Source organism: Electrona antarctica, assembly GCF_951216825.1.
Source record: "Electrona antarctica genome assembly, chromosome: 2".
NCBI lineage: Eukaryota > Metazoa > Chordata > Actinopteri > Myctophiformes > Myctophidae > Electrona > Electrona antarctica.
Window position 1 is genome coordinate 11,609,754 of NC_136807.1, and position 19,716 is coordinate 11,629,469.

The 19,716-nt window shown below is 45.3% G+C and overlaps 2 protein-coding genes across 10 annotated transcripts in view; one reads left to right on the plus strand and one right to left on the minus strand.

Moving 5' to 3' along the window:
- Nucleotides 1-1,349: 1,349 nt before the first annotated feature.
- mmp23ba (matrix metallopeptidase 23ba) lies at nucleotides 1,350-13,835 on the plus strand. 4 transcript variants are annotated; one of them, XR_013791759.1, is made up of 9 exons: nucleotides 1,350-1,576; nucleotides 4,658-4,794; nucleotides 5,576-5,715; nucleotides 6,604-6,771; nucleotides 7,253-7,417; nucleotides 8,177-8,287; nucleotides 10,437-10,563; nucleotides 12,151-13,475; nucleotides 13,591-13,835. XR_013791759.1 is itself a non-coding variant. In XM_079523048.1 (8 exons), exons 1-8 carry the CDS (start codon nucleotides 1,457-1,459, stop codon nucleotides 12,323-12,325), a joined length of 1,143 nt encoding a protein of 380 aa, XP_079379174.1. In that variant the 5' UTR covers nucleotides 1,350-1,456; the 3' UTR covers nucleotides 12,326-13,835. The 4 variants fall into 4 exon arrangements, 1 of the variants encoding a protein (XP_079379174.1); XR_013791760.1 differs by having other exon boundaries at nucleotides 12,151-13,436; nucleotides 13,554-13,835; XR_013791761.1 differs by having other exon boundaries at nucleotides 12,151-13,415; nucleotides 13,532-13,835.
- Nucleotides 13,836-15,322: 1,487 nt separating this feature from the next.
- cdk11b (cyclin dependent kinase 11B) overlaps nucleotides 15,323-19,716 on the minus strand; it is a 40,157-nt gene continuing 35,763 nt past the window's right edge. For all 6 annotated transcript variants that reach the window (XM_079525976.1, XM_079525974.1, XM_079525975.1 and 3 more), the window contains 2 exons: nucleotides 17,377-17,566; nucleotides 15,323-16,284 (listed from right to left, as the gene is read on the minus strand). In XM_079525976.1, the coding sequence (XP_079382102.1) occupies nucleotides 16,192-16,284; nucleotides 17,377-17,566 (283 nt within the window). In that variant the 3' untranslated portion in view covers nucleotides 15,323-16,191. The remainder of the gene's footprint in view (nucleotides 16,285-17,376; nucleotides 17,567-19,716) is intronic.

Below are 19,716 nucleotides of genomic sequence, written 5' to 3' on the forward strand. Positions count from 1 at the left end.
ACAAGTGTGATTTTTCACTTCACATGTTTAGATGTAAAATAAACTCGCATAATAAACTCGCATCATTTGCAGTTTGCAAGAAAGGGGAAATAATTAATACAAACAAGGATAACAGTTCAGAGTTGTAAAAAAATCACACCCGTGTGAAGTGAGTGGTGCAACTCCGTGTGGGGGTCCCCGGGGTCCGCGGAAGTTCCAGACCCAACGCCAGGGTGCCAGCCCGGTTCCGGCGAGCCGCCCCGCATCCGAAACGGTCGATAAATGACAGAGTTACCATGTGGGGATCCCTGGGGGGTCCCCGGAACATCCAGACCACTAGGAACCAGCCCCCTAACCCAGGGGGCTGGCCGGTACCGGCAAGCCGCCCACGCCCGAAACGGTCGAGAAAAGACAGAGTTACTGTGTGGGGGTCCCTGGAACATCCAGACCCCTAAAAATGCGCCCAGGGGGCTGGCCCGGTTCCGGCGAGCTGCCCCTCGTCCGAAACGGTCGAGAAATGACAGAGTTACAGTGTCGGGGTCCCCAGGGTTCCCTGGAACATCCAGACCCCCAGGAATGCGGCCAGGGGGCTGGCCCAGTTCCGGTGAGCCGCCCCTCGTCCGAAACGGTCGAGAAATGACAGTTACCGTGTGGGGGTCCCCGGGGGGTCCCCGGAACATCCAGACCCCCAGGAATGCGCCCAGGGGCCGGGGCCCGGGCCATTTCCAGCAAGCCGCCCCGCGCCCGAAACGGTTGAGAAATGGTGAAAACCAACCAAGTTATTTTCGTGGTTGGACAGACAGACACAGGGACAGACCCAGGGACACACAGCTGTGTAATGAAGTGGTTGCACCACTCAAAAAGCAACAAAAAACTATAAACTAGGCAGGCCTATTAGATAATGTATTCTCAAATGAACACATTCAGCACTATAGCAGAACTACAGTATTTAAGTTGGATATAAAGCTACAATAGCCTAATTCATTATGCAATACACATTATAGCCTATATGAAACTTCTACAATAACCCATTTCAATAACTCGGTTGGCTAGCCGGCCGCAAACCTTCCTTTTTTTTCTAAGTAAGCTGAGATTTTATTAGAAACACAGAAGTCGTGCCATATTTTTTTCATAGACTTCCTTTGCTTTCTATGACTGTGACCCCATGCTGCCCCGTCTGAAGTAATGTGAAACCCGCACATGGCAGACGGTGCGGAACAGCGCCCCTGGCGGCCGAGGGGCGAACAGAGCTGCCAGACGAGACGTCTGACTCTGAAGTCTGAACCCAGTCCGCAGGCTGGACTGCGCTGCTGCTGTCTCTATTTATCACAACTACTGCAGTGTATATAATAATAATATATATATATTTTTTAAGCATATACAATGGACGAATATTGATGTCCACCACGGGAATAGATGGTACATCTGTCTAGCTCTTCGTTGAGGGATTGCTTTTTGTTTTCTGGAGGGTGATGATATGATCGCAACCATGCACCAGACTGTCAGAAGTTTACCGAGAGTTCTCCTCGGACTCATAATGGTGCTAGTCGGCGGCGGCGTTCTGTTCGCGGGAGCGTTCCCTACCTGGAGGCTGGAGGTATGGTTTGACCACTGTGTGTGTGTGTGTGTGTGTGTGTGGAGTGGGGGTTACAATTGTCTGTTTTATTGTTTGTGTACTGTAGACTACAGTGCGATAATATTATAAGATCATAATTAATTATGTTCCACACTAGAACAGAATCGATGCATTTATCTACAGGCAACGAAATAGAAGACCGTATGGATCGAAACTTCGAAAGCTTATTTAAATTTAAAATAAAAATCCCTCCTTGATGTTATTAACAAAGGGCTTGTGAAGTTAATGGGATGCATGGGGTTGTCATTTTTTTTCAGACACAGTCACACACGCACACGCACGCCCGCACACATAACAGCCTGCAGGTAAAGTATAGGCTCAAGAAAGACATGTGTTGGGAGATTGAGTGGTTACTTATTATTGAAGTTTAAACCTTACACGTGTAGGCTACCTACCATGCACCTGCACTTTCATTTAAATTAAATGTGAATGAAGATTAGCCTATCTGAACAGTCAGAGAGCCCGTGTTTCCATCTCAAATGCAAACCAACAAGATGCTTTATAGCCACATAAACAGTATAAAATGTGTTTATTTATCCGAGTCCGAGTATGTGCTCTCAGAGTTACAAATAAGAGGACTGTGCAAGATAACACAGCTGAGGACCAGTCCCTTCAGGGCCAGACATCCCTTATTATCCATGCAGGCGTTGTCTAGGTTTCATTTCCTATTGTATACATTATTATAAACATCCGCAGGTGACACAGATGGGCACTGCATCTGTCCCCCCATGGCAATTGTTTTGCAAAACAATGAAAACTAGTTTTATGTTATGCATTTAAATCACTGTGGGCAGTATTATGCGTGTCTTAAGTACCAGGTCTTATTACTTAACTTAAGACCTGGCGGCGTGGTCAATGCTGTTTGGCCACTCAGAATAGCCAAATGGCATTGATCACGATCTCCAGGTCTTAAGTTAAGTAAAACAAAGTTTAACGTTTAAAACAATGTTTTAATTGCATTCTGATCTTACAGACTCACTCAGCAACACTGAGGATAAGTCGTTTTGGCTTTTGGGAATTCAATTAGGCTATTGTATAAAATATTGAACTATACAGTTAGTAGAGCAAAAAAATCCATCATTACTCATCACCAATACAAAGTATTAAATTACCAGATCAGTGGCCTTGTGGTTGAGTGTCCGCCCTGGGACTGGGAGGTTGGGGTTTAATGAAATCCCCAGCCGGGTCATACCAAACTACCAAAGACTACAAAATGTGACCCAGTGCCTCCCTGCTTGGCACTCAAGGGTTGGGTTGGGGGTAAGTTCATGCAACATACTAGCGTCATGTCCAGGGGGTGTACTTGTACATCAAGCTGCCTCACGCTACAGAAACAGGAGATAGGCTCCTGCCCTATGGGCCTCATGGCTCGGCAAGGCTACAAAGTCAATTCCAGAGTGTCAATTTAACTCAGTGTTCAAATGGAACCCAAGTGTAGAATAGTCTTTAGTCCACACCTGCCTTGTTCCGTGTGGTGATTTCAGGAGGTAAATGGTTATGCGGGCAAATTAATCCTGGGGTTAGATCATGTAGAGTGAATGGGGGGTAGACTTGATAATGATAAATATGCCTTCCTTCTTCAATGTTTGCCAAACAAGAAACTGCAGAAGCATTGTGTGTGCCAAAGGTAAAAGCTTAAAACAACATGAATACCTTCAAAGGATTAAGATTTAGCGTACATGGGCAGCCTCCGTGTAGTTGAAGGAGCACAGAATGCCTTCTCCAGTTTCAGGAGTAATAAACGTCTGGCTTAATGTGCACCTCCTTGGCTCTGTTATCAGGAACCGAGGAAAGCCTTAACCCATTTAGGCCTGACGTCGAAATTAAAAAAATGTCTTCTAAATCATGACAGTTTTCTGAAAAACCTATGTTTCTGTATCAGTGGTGCTCAATATTCCATGTCATGGACCCCCAAAATTATATGTATTTGGCCGCCGACCCCCATCTGAAAAGATGTTATTCCAGGAACCCCTCAGAAGAAAAGATTTGAGTTAAAAACGTTCACTCAAAGAATATATATAAAGATTTGCGCCACATTTTCACGATTTTTCAAAAATAGCAGACCTACAAGCTTGTAGATCTGCTATTTTTCAACAGCTAAAGCATAACATAATGCTTAAAACACGTTCAGAATGCCTGTTCAGAATGGGTTAACTCTCTTGGCAAAAATAAAATGTATAACAAAAACAGGTCATTATTACTTTATAAAATGTATTTTGTGAGTATTTCTGTTTGGAATCCTCCAAGGTCAGAATCACACTTCAGTTTGAAGTCGGTGAACTCGTGCATTTATCAGTTATTTTTCCATAAATATAAAAAAAAAGAATCAACTGGGACAAGTGATATTACGGTATATTGCAGCCAAACCAAACCGACCTACAGTGTAACTTGCCCAGTCACAGCATATTTACGATAGCACTAAAACAAAAAACTACCCATATTCAGACTTTCAAAGCTGTAAAACGAGAATAGAACCCAGGTGTTATTATTTGGGGAGTCTTTTTTTGCCCCTCCCCGAAGGGACATCAGACACAATCTATCTGCAAAATGTATCATACTTAACGTTTGGAAAGCGCTTTTTACTGCTGACCGCTTCCTTTTTCCATGAGATGGAATGCTCTTGCATGAAAATGTAATACGTAACATTCACATGCAAGGCGCTGAAATAACAGCAGAGTTATGTGCAGTAGTAACAGTAAAATCACAGCAGACCTTGATGTTCACGAGACATGTCAAAATCTCTCAAAGCGTCTAAAATGTGGCAATTCAACATTACCGGTATACCATATTGCTTTTGTTTGAAGCTAATTACAGCTAAAATCACGGTGCCAGAGTGTATTGTCTTCAGAACGAAACCCAAGCAGGGCCCTTAAGGTTCAGTCTGGTTTAGTTCAGCCCATAAAGAAGCTCTTTCACCACCAACTGAACAATACTGTCTGTGTCCTGTCGCGTGCCTCTCCTGAGTGTTCTTTTCCTGTGGTGGCCAGCAGGACGCTTGGATCGTGTGTCAGGTGGTTAATCAAAGATTTTTATTTGTCCAAGGAAGAAGCTCACACCAGTGTGTTGCTCATTGGGATCCGGAAAGACGCCCGCTCGCAAGTGCTCCATCTATCCAGGAACAAGCGCTACACCCTCACCCCGGAGCAACTCAAATGGGACAAGTTCAAGCTCACATACAAGTACAAAGATTGCCTGTCCATTTTATGTCAAATCCTCATCCTAGAGTCAGACTAACGGTGCCAAAATTGATCTAAAGCAATAAGGCAACATGCAAATAGTACCGTAAAATGGAGCAGCTGGGTGGTGCAGGAGTGAAGTTTCTAGCCACCAACGTGGAGACTAAGGGCCGATTCATACTCCTATTTTAGAGCCGAATAAAAGTCGGTTTGGCTCTGTAGAGCCTACAATGTGACGTCATTTGAGGTTCGGGGGGGCGGGTACCGTCCTAAAGTCGGCTTGAACGGGCACGCCTACGAAACACAATTGCCCGTGTTTGCAGGCAGGGAAGCTGGTTGGGGAGGGTGATCTCTTGCACTGCATTAGTGACGCCTGGCTACAGCTGGGTCAGTGTGCCTGTTCAGCAGGGAGAACTGGGAGGAATAGTGTGTTCCTACTCATGCATCAAGTCCTCCTGGTGAAACTCCTCACTGTCAGGTGAAGCCTCACGTGTGACCAACTGTACAGCTTAGCAGTGACAGGGAATACACAGCACACGTGAGGAAAAGCTTGGGAGAAAAAGGGGGTGTAGTGCCATAAAATGTCCAAAGGAAAATAAATACACCTGAGAGCGATCCTAGATTATTAGTAATGCTGAGGTTAACAGTATATCAGAACATTGGTGGGGATCCCTCTTGCTTCTAATCTAGGGCCTGTCTGATTATTAGTATTATCCATTGTTTTTCTTTCTGGAGATAAATGGTTTGTAATGTATATTCGATTGACGCTCTCGTTTCTACACAGGCTTCTCTCTTTTCCGACAAACTTGATGAATGCCAGTGACACGCGCAAGGGCATCGCCAAGGCGTTCAGCATGTGGAGCGACGTATCGCCTTTCAGCTTCAGGGAGGTGCCAGCTGACCAGGACGCAGACATTAAGATAGGTGGGCACTAGGCATGTTCTGTCACAAACATTAAGATAGGTGGGCACACGGCATGTTCTGTCACAAACAGATGTTCCCCGGTGCATAGTTCTGGGCCTTCTGCTTTTGTCATTACTTGCTTTTCTCTCTGTGTTCATAGGCAAGGCGACCCGCGTGTGTAACGCCAAACCTGTCAACACTTTTATTTGGCTCCCCCCCCCCCCTTCTTTTTTTACTTTTAGTATCTTTACGCTATGGCTAATTTGATATTCAGTGTGTTTAATAAAATGTTTGTTTTTTTTAAAAGGAAAAAAAAAAGCTGAATATCTTTCACGCATGTCTGACCATGGTGTAGTAAGTAAGTAAATCAAGCCTTGTCCATTCCGTTGGGAGACGGACCCAGGGTCTGGGATTCTTGTTGCTGCGTAAATTCTCAGTTGCAAGTGAGAAAAATGGTTGTCATCCATCCTTGTGTGTGGGGTTTGTTGAAAACGTTTCCATAATTCATCATGTCCCAGTTGTACTGTATGCAAAACAGAATGGCTGGAGTGAGGATTTCCCTCCTTGGCTCTGAGATATACATGCCTGTCCTTCTCCCTGTCTCTCTCTCTCTGGGACGGATTAACCCCCACGAGGGCCCCTGGGCCGGTAATCTTTGCAGGGCCCCCATAGCACCCGTGAGTGCGACATGTTTATGTTTTTCAGTGTTTTTATCACCTTTTTGACCTAAATTTAACCAAATAAATCGCCAATGAAGGGCCCCAGGAGCCCATTTCAGGGTGTCAAACCTAGTACCTGACGGTTCAATTTCTCTGAAGGGCCCCTGAGACCCAAGGGCCCCTGGGTCACGGCCCCACTGGCCCAATGGCTAATTTGTCCCTGCTCTCTCTCAATTCTCTCCTGGTGCAGGCTTCTATCCCATCAACCACACAGACTGTCTGCAGTCCTACCTGCACCACTGTTTCGACGGCATCACTGGAGAGCTGGCCCACGCCTTCTTTCCCTCGACGGGGGAGATCCACTTTGATGACCATGAGTACTGGGTTCTGGGAAACATGCGCTTCAGCTGGAAGAAAGGCCTGTACCTTTGCGTCAATCTTTCTGTTTCATGTTTACTGACACCCGCACACTGTCTTCAAATGCAGTGAACCAACTTTTAATACGGAAACAGTAGCCTGATGAAGGCCGCATAGGCCGAAACGTTGCTGTTTCCCTATTAAAAGTTGGTTCACTGCATTTGAAGACAGTGTGCGGGTGCTTTTTTCCTTTTTCATTGTTGGGCACCGTACCCTCTCCTACGCACCTGTCGCCTGTAGGTGTGCAAAAGCCTTGCTTTTTATTATTTTATGTTTACTGACACGAAATATACTTGACTTGTGAACACAGTCTTGCAAAAAAGTAGCCTGGCGCGGCCAGACTCATAGCTTCCTGGGGCTGGGAGGAAGCGTCAGTGAATCCTCGCTATGAGTCTGGCCGCACCAGGCTAGCATAAAAGGGTGTTTGTGAGAGAGGGGCACAGTGTCCAACATGCAAAGTAATCGATGGCATCTTTGTGCAGGAGTTTGGCTGACTGACCTGGTCCACGTGGCAGCACATGAGATCGGTCACGTTCTGGGACTCATGCACTCTCTGAACCCCAACGCTATAATGCACCTGAATGCAACTTTGACAGGGCGCAAGATAATCTCACAGGACGAAGTGTGGGGCTTGCACCGACTCTATGGTATGTCAAGAATTCCAATGCGAGAGAGACGCTCATCTCTCGGATGTAAATTTGTTTCTGCATGATTTTGTTTCTCTCACCCTAGAATGCAGTCTGCAACTCTGCATTAACACCTATTCTTAGACTTAGAACATTGTGAGTACAATTACATTCAGCTTTAGAGGTCAAGTTGAAGTCTTCACAGATAACTGGTTTAGATCGATTACTCATGTTTCTACCATAAGACCTGATTTTGTATAAATTCAGTTTAACCTGTATATGCACCTGTTTGAGGTATTTGATGTATTATGATCATCAATAGAGAAGAGAGGCAGATATCTCCCCTTGTGTGTATTGTACGTATATTGTCTTGTTTTGGGTTGTATGTATTGTCAATTGTCAGTCGTTTCGTTTACATGTATGTTTGATTAAAATTCAATAAAACGTAAATTGAAAAATAAAAAAGAACATTGTGAGTACTGTATAAAACCGCCGTGACTCATTTGGAATCCAAACAACCTAGATTAGGAACTTTGGATGGAGACCACGCGGTAGGTCTGGCATCGGTTCCAAGTTGCTTCTGAAAGCCAACGTGGCATTATTGAATATAGTAGACACTGAGTCATCATTAGTACGTGTGTTGTTGAGTCATTCTCATTAGCAAGAGCGGATTATCCGTCTAGATTTCCGCGCAGCGCCGGGGGGGCGAAAGCTACCTCTCTGATCCCTCTCTCATGATCCCTCCCTCCTTCTTTGCTCCGTATTCTCTCTCTCCTACAGGATGTTTGGACCGTTTATTTATCTGTCCCGCCTGGGCGAGGAAAGGCTATTGCGACAGCAAGCGCAAGCTCATGCAGAAGCACTGCCCCTCCAGCTGTGACTTTTGTTACGGTAAGAGACGGAGCGAGTAGTAGTCCAGAGGAAAAAAAGATTACGCTCCATCGTCTGCTGCCGAGGAGCCGCTGTGTGTGTGTACCGTTTGCCAACAGAGCAACGGGAGCCAGCAGGTCCAGCCATGTGGAGCCGTGGTGGGGGCTTTTCAAACATCTGATTCTAGAAACCCATTAGCAGCACTTGCCACTGGGGGGAAAACTAATTCAGGAAGAGTTATTTAGGCTCCGAAATCTCCGGCGTCCGCAGAGAGGCAATTTGTGTTAAGGCACGGAAACACAACAAAACGCAAACTGCTGCAACCTGTCTGCGCTTTGCACCTGGACGTGCGCTGCTTAACGCATTAGCAGCAGCGCGTTCAATAAATTAGCGAGTCTGTGGCAGCGCTCAACAGCTGTACTCCTTTCATAGACTTGCATTAAAAATACATCAGTCCTGAGGTCTCTGGTTGCACAACAGGAAATGGCTCCTCCTAAACCATCACAGCACATAAGATTGTTGTGGGTTCCTCCGTTTTGTTTTCTCCCCCCTTGGTCTGTAACAACTAGGGACAGTGTGGAACTGTGGATAGAGGCGAGACGATATGATTCCTGGCTCCGGGTAATCTGTTCCTCATTGCTGATTGGGAGACGTTGTTTCGGCTGTGGAAAAATTCCTGAGTGACTCCAAACCGCTGGAATTTCAGACTGTGGCTTGAGGGTTAGAGACGCAGAAGGTCAAATTGGATTTTTGCGGCATTAACGAGAGCGACTGTTTTTTTTCTCGTCTCCCCTTCTATTTTCGAGTGCACTTTTCAGCTGACCGCGAGGCCGTGCCTGTCGGCGCTTCCTCAGAACAGCTAAACACTGATAAGACAAGCCCACAACACCAGAAGGTCTAAGGTTGGGAGAGTGGGGGATGTACAGGAATGTTGACCGTTTGTATGCAATATTAATTGCAGGTCATCAAAAGTATGTTAAAACACATTTTGTGCCCAAGACGTCTGTGGACGTCTTTGGTATTACCGCACGGGCAGAGCCCAAGACGTCTGTGGACGTCTTTGAAAATATATATATATATATATATTTTTTTTGTATTATTATTTTTTTAATAAAAAAAAATCAAGACAATGATTTTCATTTTTTGAGTGGTGTAAACCACTCCTACAACTGGCTTTGTTAGTCTGTCTGTGCTCAAAAAATGAGCACGGTTGCTACGGTCACCCAGTTCACCCGGGTGTGATTTCATTACGTCAGACCACAGCTGATCAGGCTATATAAGACCTTACACCACTCAGTTCACACGGGTGTGATTTGTATTTTAATACGTGGTGCCAAAGTTTGTGTTTTCACCATTGAGAATGCATTTGGCGTTTAAATTAAATAACTCAGAAACTATAAAACATTTCAAAGTAAAAAGTTCCAGCATGTGTCTCCACAGTCAGCTGAATTATAAAAAAAATCACACCCGTGTGAACTGAGTGGTGTAAGGTTTTATATAGCATGATCAGCTGTGGTCTGACGTAATGTCTGACGTAATGAAATCACACCCGGGTGAACTGAGTGACCAGTTTCCTAGACTGAATGGCCTTTGGGTCTGATTCTGGTAGGGTCGTCTTCTGATGTGATGATTTGTGACCATGAAGTTGATTCAGTTGGAGTTTTTGTCCGATGTGACGTGAGGTATTATATAAGGTAAGGTATTATATAGCCTGATCAGCTCTGATCTGACGTAATTAAATCACACCCGGATGTGATTTCACAACTGGCTTTTTTTGTGCAGAAAAAATTGCTACGGTCATCCAGTTCACCCGGGTGTGATTTAATTACGTCAGAAATTATTTTGAACATAGCAACCATGCTCATTTTTTCTGCACAAAAAAGCCAGTTGTAGGAGTGGTTTACACCACTCAAAAATGTGAATGGATTTTCTAGGTGAAAGTGATTTTTGGGCAGTTTTGCGTGGGCTCTCAATGTAGATGTGTGTGTGGAAAAGTTATGGTGACAGTTCTCAAAGAAAAAAAAGATCACCCCAACCAACACAAACCACGACTGTGGGGGAAAAAAAGAAGAAAAAAAACATGACCATGACAAAGGAGTAGGACTAGTGCGTGGTCTGGCGTTGCAGGGGAAGTACTCGATATTTGACCTTCTTTGTCCTCGCTTTTTAGAATTCCCCTTCCCCACCGTGGTGCCCACGGCCGCTGCCCCGCGGACCAAACACAAGCTGGTGGCTGAGGGCAAGAAGCTCACGTTCCGCTGTGGGAAGAAAATAGCGTCAAAGAAAGGCAAAATATAGTGAGTTCCATCACATCACATCACATGCCTTTACACCCAACCTGACTGTGCTGATTTCATTTGTCCACTTAACCCATTTTGGCGTTAGCATTATGTTATGCTTTAGCTATTGAAAAATAGCAGATCTACAAGCTCGTAGCGCGCCACTCGGTGGCGCGCTACGAGCTTGTAGATCTGCTATTTTTGAAAAATTGAAGAACGACTGACATAGAAACATAGCTTTTTCAGAAAACTGTCAGGATGTAGAAGACATTTTTTGAATCTGATCTCAGGTCAAAATGGGTTAATGGACCACTTCACCACTTTTCAACTTAGGTGCTCCGATCAGGTTTCTTTGGGACAAATCCCGATCACTGATTGTTTTTCTCTCGATCGGCCCATACTGGATGCCTGTCTTGTGCGTAAGGGGAACATTTTAATATTTCCAAAATGATTAGATGTCAAAACCCACATCAACACTGTTCCTGTGTGTGTGTGTGTGTGTGTGTGTGTGTGGGGAGGAAGGAGAGAATGTTTAGGCCTGTCTGATTGACTGATAGATCAGGTAAATTGATCACTGTTCCGAGTCAATATCAGCCGATGACAATCGGTGGTCGATCGATCGGAGCATCTTTAATCTTCATATAATTGGTCCTCACTAACTTAGTGAGGACCAATTATATGAAGATTAAAGATAAGATTTAGTGACACTAAGTAATGATCATGATAAAATAGCACCATTTTGTCCTACTCAGCCTGTGTCTCATAGGAAGGCTGTGGGCAGTTCAGAAACCCGTCCACCAGTGACATCATCGATGGGTAATCCAAGCCAATAGAAACTGCAGGCTTTCTATTCCTGAAAAGTTGCAATTCGAAAATGGAAGCCATCGTCCTCTTACGATAATAAAAATCTAAATATATTGCCCAACGATGATGTCACTGGAAGACAGGTTTCTGAACTGCCCACGGTCCTCCTATGAGACAGACTGAGTAGAAAATAATGGCTGTATTTTATCATTAACATTGGTGGGGACCAATTATATGAAGATGGTGGTGAAGTGGTGCCTTAAGTCCCATTTTATACTTTGCCGTAAGATGGTGTCTCGCAGCGGAAATCCGCAGATCAGCGGCCCATGGCGACTCGTCGATCTGCTACTTTTGCCATTTTGGAAAATGTTACCTATAATATGGACACCAGGTTGAAAGTGTTTAACCCAGGGGTTCCCAAAGTGGGGTCCGGGGACCCCCAGGGGTCCTTCAGGGAGTTCCAGGGGGTCCCCAGCTAAATTATAGTTTGGAACCAAATGGACCCTTATGGGTCTGTAACTCTGAGTTAAATTAACATTGATTTCACAATATAAATTGGGGTCCCATAGATAGAAATGCCATTAAATGGGGGTCTGTAGACTAATATGCATGTCAAACTGGGGATCCTTGAAATTTTACGGTTTTACGGAGAATCACTGCTAGAGCCGGGGGGGGGGGGGGGGGGGGGGGGGGTCCGCGGGCTAATTCATTGTCAATTTGTGGGTCCATGACATGAAAAAGTTTGGGAACCACTGGTTTAACCGAGTGCCATTGTATATTGTATGTATGTCCCCCCCCCAGCTGGTACAAGGACGGAGAGCTGCTGGAGTACTCCCATCCCGGGTACATCTTGCTGAAGGACAACCACATCAGCATCGTGGCCAACGCCATCAACGAGGGCACCTACACCTGTATCGTGAAGAAAAAGAACAAGGTCCTCACCAACTACTCCTGGAGGGTGCGAGTACGATTCTGAAAAAAAAAAGCTCACACCGCGCAGCGCAGCACCCTGCAGCACAGATGCACTGGGTTATCACAAAGGACAAAACAGGGAGAGAGAGAGAGACGCTCACACATACACAAACACAATGGGCTATTATAATATGCATACACGCCACTTCCCTATTTCCTTCACAGGTGTTAAAGATGATACTAATGAAGGCGCTGTTCCATTCCGGTCAAACAGAGACTGACATTGTGCACGTTGGCTCACTGGAAAACACCACCAGTGGGTCTCCAAGGTCGCCACGTAAAGCTTTACTGCGATTAAAACGAATCCTGCTGCACATTGTCAGAAAGTGCGCTTCGCTTGGCAGGTGTGAAGCCTCATTCGAATCCTAATGCGCATCAAAGAACCGCATTCTACTCCGCCAAAAAAACGGGGGTTTCGCGTCACTTCCAATCGCATTTGATTTTAGATTCGGTGCAGGTGGAAATGCAATCCGCAGCAAATAAAAGGAAATGAAGCTAAACACAGTTGGAGACAGAGAAGGGATATTCATTTTACGCAGCACAAAGATGTCCCGTTTAACCGTGGATGGATGTGGGCAAATAAGGAGAGTAGGAGACTACATTAATCAATTGCTACTGTAGTGTACAGAATATTCAGTCCGTCTGTGCGTAAACATGGAGTGTTGTCACTGCTGTCACTGTGTGGGGAGGGAGTGGGAACTTTCTTCATGTCGATAAACTTGTAAACGGAGGTCGGATTAATTTTGTGCTGCTGTCTGCGCTGTGCCTCCACATGCCCAAAAGAACAGTGAGTGCACACACACACACGCGTGCGTGTGCACACAAGAGTGAGAGACGTCTAGTCCCTGACACACGTTACCCTAATTTTACGTCCTAACTATTACTCCCAAGTATTATTTGAACACCATAGATTTCACTGTAGTTTATGAATGGAACACATTGATGAAGTTCCCTGCTGCGTTTCCAATTGCTGCGGATGGACAAACTGGCAAACCGCAGCAAATTAAATATGCAAGAATCCCAACTTCTCCGCCCATTCACATCGAGTCTACCGAAGTATTAGGTGTGAATGAGACCGAAGTGTCCTTGAGTGGGTTCCAAATGGCCCTGTACAGGTCTGAGACTCTGAGAGGGTTCCAAATGGCCCTGTACAGGTCTGAGACTCTGAGAGGGTTCCAAATGGCCCTGTACAGGTCTGAGACTCTGAGAGGGTTCCAAATGGCTCTGTACAGGTCTGTGACTCTGAGAGTGTACAAATGGTACACTCAGAGTTATGGGGGTCCATGAAAATTTAAATGTTTGAGAACCACTGCACACTAAATGGAACAGAGCCTTAATTAGTATCATCGGTAACACCTGTGAAGTAGGGAAGTGGCCCGGAAGTAGGAAGAGTAATTCTGTGTGCATATAGAACAGTCAAAAGTGGACCTCATTCACAAGGGCACATATTTTCTTTTTTGTGGTGTTTTCATTTCTTTAACCCACCCACCCTCCACTGTCTGACACACACACACCTTTGTGCATTATTTGTTGTCCTGTAAATGCATTTTCATACATGTCATGCACAAATAAAAGTTAAGTGACAAAAACGTTTTTCTGTGAAAACAAAAAACTGGAAAGTACATTACTGAAGTACTCATATTTACTGAAATTCTGAGTAAGCATTTGTGAACTGGCATTTAGAATCGACGTGCGCCACGGCACCCCGACAGAAGACAATCTGAAACAAGCACAGGAGGACTGTGCAAAACGCCGTGCAAAAGATCCTTCTGCTGCAGCGTGCCATTTGAAGAATTTACAACAAACGGACCAAACCAAAGCACTTGGGCCAGAATAAGCAATGTTGTCTACACTCCGGTGGAACTGTTTGGACCTTCATCCACATATGGAACACCTCAGACAAGTCTAGCTTACTTTACTAGCCTGCTCCGAGTGAGGCCAGCAGGCAGCGTACGCCTCTAGAGACCTCCGTCTGTTCCACTACCAGCTCTCTTTCCAGACTTTATCCCATTCAGGGCGGGAAGGGAACCCTTTTTGGTTGTTTTAAGCATTATGTTATACTTTAGCTATTGAAAAATAGCAGATCTACAAGGTCATAGCGCGGCACCGAGTGCCGCGCTACGAGCTTGCAGGTCTGATGTTTTTTTGAAAAATCGTGAAAATGTGGCCCAAATGTTTGGATATATTCTTTCAGGGTGAACGTTTTTAACTCAAATCTTTGCTTCTGGTGGGGGATCCTTGGAACAACATATCAGATGGGGGTTGACGGCCAAATACATATATTTTTGGGGGTCCTTGACATGAAAATGTTTGACAACGACTGATATAGAAACAACATGAGGTTTTTCAGAAAACGGTCAGGATTTAGAAGGCATTTGTAGAATGGTCCTCAGGTCCAAATGGGTTATTCACCACATCAGGTGCAGTAATCCACAGTAGGGCTTCTGGGGGACCCATAGATAAAAGTGATTAATGCACATTTCCATTTTGCATTGGTGTGGAGTAATCCGGAGACGAGGGACTATTGCTGTGCGTGCGCATGCGTGTGTGTGTGTGTGTGCGTGTACTGTGTGTGTGCGTGCGTCTGTGTGTGTTCCAGTCTGAGCAGCCAAGCCGTCTTTGCAGGAATGAGGCCTCGCTGTTTATTTTTCTCCGGTTCAAAATCGAAAAGAATTTATTGGTTTAATTGTGAAGTCGCAGCAGAGCCACTTTAACAACAAAGGCAGCTCTTTTTCCCCGAGAAGAACAAAGTACTGAGACAAAGTGTGCAGTGCAAAGAATGACATCACTTTTGGACGGCTGCTATAGTGAATCGGGTTCAAGGCCGTCTTTTTGTGTGTGTGTGTGTGTGTGTGTGGGGGGGGGGGGGGGGGTATTTTTCTTTTTTGGCATGGCGTTTTTCGCTTTTTTTTGCACTCTGGCAGCGTAGGAGTGTGTTTGCATAGCTCAGACAAGAGTTTATAAATACGAGGGGGGGTGGTGGGGGAGATGGCAGACAAAATAACATTTCAAACTTTATTTCTAGCAAAAACAACGTCCTCCGTCAGCGTGCAAGCTGACAGCCGTTAAGGTAAATCTTACAGTGAGACTGATGGAAAACAGAGCCAACGCTGTGTCCTTATACAGTAGCCTCTGCAGTCAGGAAATACCAGCCGTTTAAAATCTGGTCCTCTTTCAGAGAGCACATGAAAAAAAAAGAAGAGAAAACTTAATACAAGAAGAAATCAAAAAGAGCTAAACTACAGACAGACACGAGGACATTATGCTTGCTGCACCTCCAGAAGAGCTATAGACATTGTCACATTTTGTGAAATGGCTTTTCAAAAGACACTTGCAGTTGAAAAAAAAAAATCAGCCATGGAGTTGGACGACGGGGGGTGAGGAAAACGAAGAAGATTTCTGGAAACTCTAACAAGGTCTTTAGCGAACCCAACCCTGTTGTGGTCTTTAGCCAACCCAACCCTGTTGTGGTCTTTAGCCAACCCAACCCTGTTGTGTGTGGCAAACAGTCTTGACCATTTTGTGTTAAGATTGTCATCATCACCTTCACCCCCAGGACATCATGGTGCCGTTCCGAAAAAATGAGTCCGAGTTCCAAACAGAACTGAATGAGTCCAAGTTCCAAACAGAACTGAGTGAGTCCAACCTCCTCCCAACGGAACCGAGTTCACCTTCCAACAGAACTGAATGAGGACAATGTTCAACAGAACTGAATGAGTCAAATTCCCAGCAGAAGTTCACCTCTCTCATGATTCCTTAACTGTCCATCTAGGCTGGTTGGCATATTGAAAAGCGCTTTTTGGATGAAGGCGGCCATACTACAGCCATGCAGACCCCACTGTGAGCGATCCAGCCAGCGCGGCGGTCCTCTCAGAACTTGAGACTGAAGCCCGGGCCCACGGCCGAAGCTCCCTGGTTGCTGCTGGTCAGATGGAAGCCTGTGTCTTTGAGGTCATCGTCGCCCTAAATGACACGGGGGGGGGGAAAACAAAACAAAAAGAAAATGACCTCACAGTACAGTATAAGTTCACAGTAGCACCCACCTGTATAACGGATCGGATGCAAAAACATCGGTACAAGTTGACAAGAACTACACAGTTAAATCAGTGCTCATTTAACACATTCTGGACGGGAACCCATTTTGGTGTTTTGAGCATTCTGTTATGCTTTAGCTGTTGAAAAATAGCAGACCTAAAAGCTCACAGCGCAGCACCGAGTGCCGCGCTACGAGCTTGTAGATCTGCAATCTTTTTTAAATTGTGAAAATGTGGCGCAAATCTTTGAATATATATTATTATCTTTTAACTCAAATCTTTGATTCTGGGAGGTCCCTGAAACAACATATTTTGAGATGGGGGTCGGCAGCCAAATACAGATAATTCTGGGGGTCCTTGACATGAAAAAGATTGAGCACCACTGACATAGAAACATAGGCTTATCAGAAAACAGTTTTTTAACTCCGAGACCGCGTTACAAATGGTGCTGAAAGCATTAGGAACGTAAGGCTGCTGCCCATCATGGAAAACACAAGCAGGAAGTGAGCAGACATACAAAGCAGAAGGCTGTAGGGTCTGTAATCTCTTTAGCACACAGACAGACAGACAGACGGCATTCAGAGAGCGGCTGGATCTATGTAATGGAGAGAGAATGCAGCCTTAACCCATTTGGACCTGAGGACGCATCTGTGTCACCTCGTAGCTTTTAACCACTTTAACCATTGTTTTTAAACTTTAGCCGTTGATAAATAGCAGATATACAAGCTCGTAGCTTAGCTCGGAGATTTTAGATATGCTATTTTTGAAAAATCGTGAAAACATGTGCAAATCTCTGAATATATACTTTTTTTTTTACTCAAATATTTGCTTCCGGGGGGGGGGGGTCCCTGGAACAACATATTTTCAGATGGGGGTCGGCGGCCAATTTACAGATAATCCTGTGGGTCCTTGACATGAAAATGTCTGAGCACCACTGATACGTTTTTCAGAAAACCCGTCATGATGTAGAAGACATTTGTAGGATCAGGTCCTCCGGGTCTAAATGGGATAATGTCCTTACCAGCTGACTGTAGCCCAGGCCTCCCTCGGGCGGGCGAGGACTGGTGCCTCTCTTCACCCTCTGCTGCTCGCTCTTGGCCGGCCAGGTGGGGAACATGGCGGGGTCGATGGGCAGCGGGGACTCGCGGAAGTACTCGTGCTTCAGCGCCTCGTCCGACAGAATCCTCTTACTGGGACAATAGGTGAGGAACCTGAGGAAAAACAAACAGGCAGGAAGGCCCGACGGGTCAGGAGAGGTCTGGACAACATGACCGCGCTGATGGACCGCCCATGTAGAATAATAAAAAGGACTCGTCTTCTACACTAAATCTAACGAGATCCACACGGGAACCCCGTGGCTTCAACTGGGATCTCAAGACTTCATGTGGCTAGCCTGTGACGTCAGTCAAGGTTTCAGCCTTGACTGACCCATGTAATTTATATGAAAATGGATGTATCGTAATTTTGTTTAGGTACAGGCCATTCTTTTGCACAGCTGGTTTGTGTTCGCAGTCGTGGGGACTATATTCAAGTTATTGTGGTGAAATTGTTATTAAAAACTGTTTTAATTGGGACATGTCTATGATTTTCATCTCGCCGTATTTGGTAACTGTTAAGAAAAGCAATAAGTCACAAGAGCTCATGGTTTACCATGATTGTACGGCAAAAACAGTCAGACGCCTTCCACGCCACATCAGGCTTGCTGCGCCTTTTAGCCGTTAACATCCAACCACGGTAAATCACAGCCTCTTGTGACTTATTGCTTTAATTTATTTGCAATTCAAGAAGACTATGCACTAATCCTGGTCTCTAAACTCCCCTCCCCCCTGGCCAGCCGGGGCGCCTGATGGAGGGGAAAGGAACCGGTCGGAATAACGTGTATTTTCCATGCGCTACGTCCGGCTGGGGAAACTCTCCCGTCAGGTGAAAAGAAGCAGCTTGGACTCCTCGTGCATAGAAGGAAGCATGAGGTCAGTCCGCGGCCCCCCCTGTTGGCAGAGGAAGTGTAGCGTCCAGGATTACATTCGATAATTGACACTGTGTGGAAAAAAATGGGTACCACGCTGAAAGAATTATATTTTCTCCAACCACAGACGGTATCAAATATAACTACTAAATAACCTAAATGACACAGAATCATTGGACTATATGTATTGTTTTTCTCTTTCTTTTTGGATTGGAACACAGTTCTTATGACGTGACTTAAAAATGGGTCAAAGCGACCTACTTCGGACAGGGACCTAGATGGAGTGCAGAACAACTCTGTGTCAGAGGCCTCCGTGGATGGATTACTTCCTTTTCCAATGCTACGAATCGTCCGTTCTATAATTCTCCATTTCTATGGGCTAGTCTTTAACAACATTCTCCTGCACACAAGGGTGTGATATTCCAAGCAGCTCTGCAACGTCTGTCCGCCAATCTGCACGGCTGTGCTTTGTTTGAAGAGCTGAAGAGTCAGAAATCGCCCTCAAAAGCCGCTGACCTCCCACGACTTGACTTCGGTCCCACCAAGGTCACCGTCTTGAGTTGTGGCCGACTCTGGCTCTCATGGTCGCTGTAAAGTCTCACTGAGTTGGACCTGTTGCCAGACCTCCGCTAAAGTGCGACACTCCTCGAGGCACACGAGAGGACGTGTTGTGGCACCACTCTCAGCTGTGAGATAATGGAATGTGTGGTTTTGCCGTTCGCAGGCTGGCTAACGCTTACTTTATACCACTATTTCCCAAACAGTGGGCCGGGAGTCCGGGACTAATTTGTGGGTCGCGGACAGAGACATTTGTATGGGTCCCTTATGGGTAAAAAAAAAAAAAGCAAACGTTTTCATGAATTAAAATGTTTTTTTTCCAGTAATTTCATGAAGAAATAAAAATAAAATCTAAGAAATTCCATAAATTAGAAAACAAATGTTTAAGAAGTAGTCGTAGTAGAAAATAGCCGATCTACACGCTCACAACGCGGCGCTAAGCATCACGTTCTGAGCTTGTAGATCTGCTATTTTCCCTAGTTTGGGTCCTGAGAGAATGTATAATTTCTCTTTTGGGTCACGGGCTAAAGGGTTTGGGAACCAATGCTTTATACTATGCTGTATGATGGTGCAAACTTGAGCCCATTCATATTTTGGGGTAAAAACAACTTTTTATAGCTAAATAATTCCTCCCAAAACCCACGGCTTAGTTGTGCGAGCACCAGCCCGGTTGAGTTTGTTTCGCGTAATGTGCCACAAAGGTGGAACGACGTTGAGGAACTTTGATGAATTCCCAGGATGCTACTTCTGTCATGTTTTAGGCCAGATTGCCAAACGTGCGCTCACTCAAATAACCTGGAAAGCGTGACGGCATGTGTCGGGACAGCAGATTAGTAC

Excerpts from the sequence above, each read along its gene's own strand:
- mmp23ba (XM_079523048.1), top strand. The coding sequence starts at position 1,457 with ATGATCGCAACCATGCACCAGACTGTCAGAAGTTTACCGAGAGTTCTC. Across the intron at positions 4,795-5,575 it reads AAGTTCAAGCTCACATACAA|GCTTCTCTCTTTTCCGACAA; the intron begins GTACAAAGATTG and ends GTTTCTACACAG. Across the intron at positions 8,288-10,436 it reads CAGCTGTGACTTTTGTTACG|AATTCCCCTTCCCCACCGTG; the intron begins GTAAGAGACGGA and ends CTCGCTTTTTAG.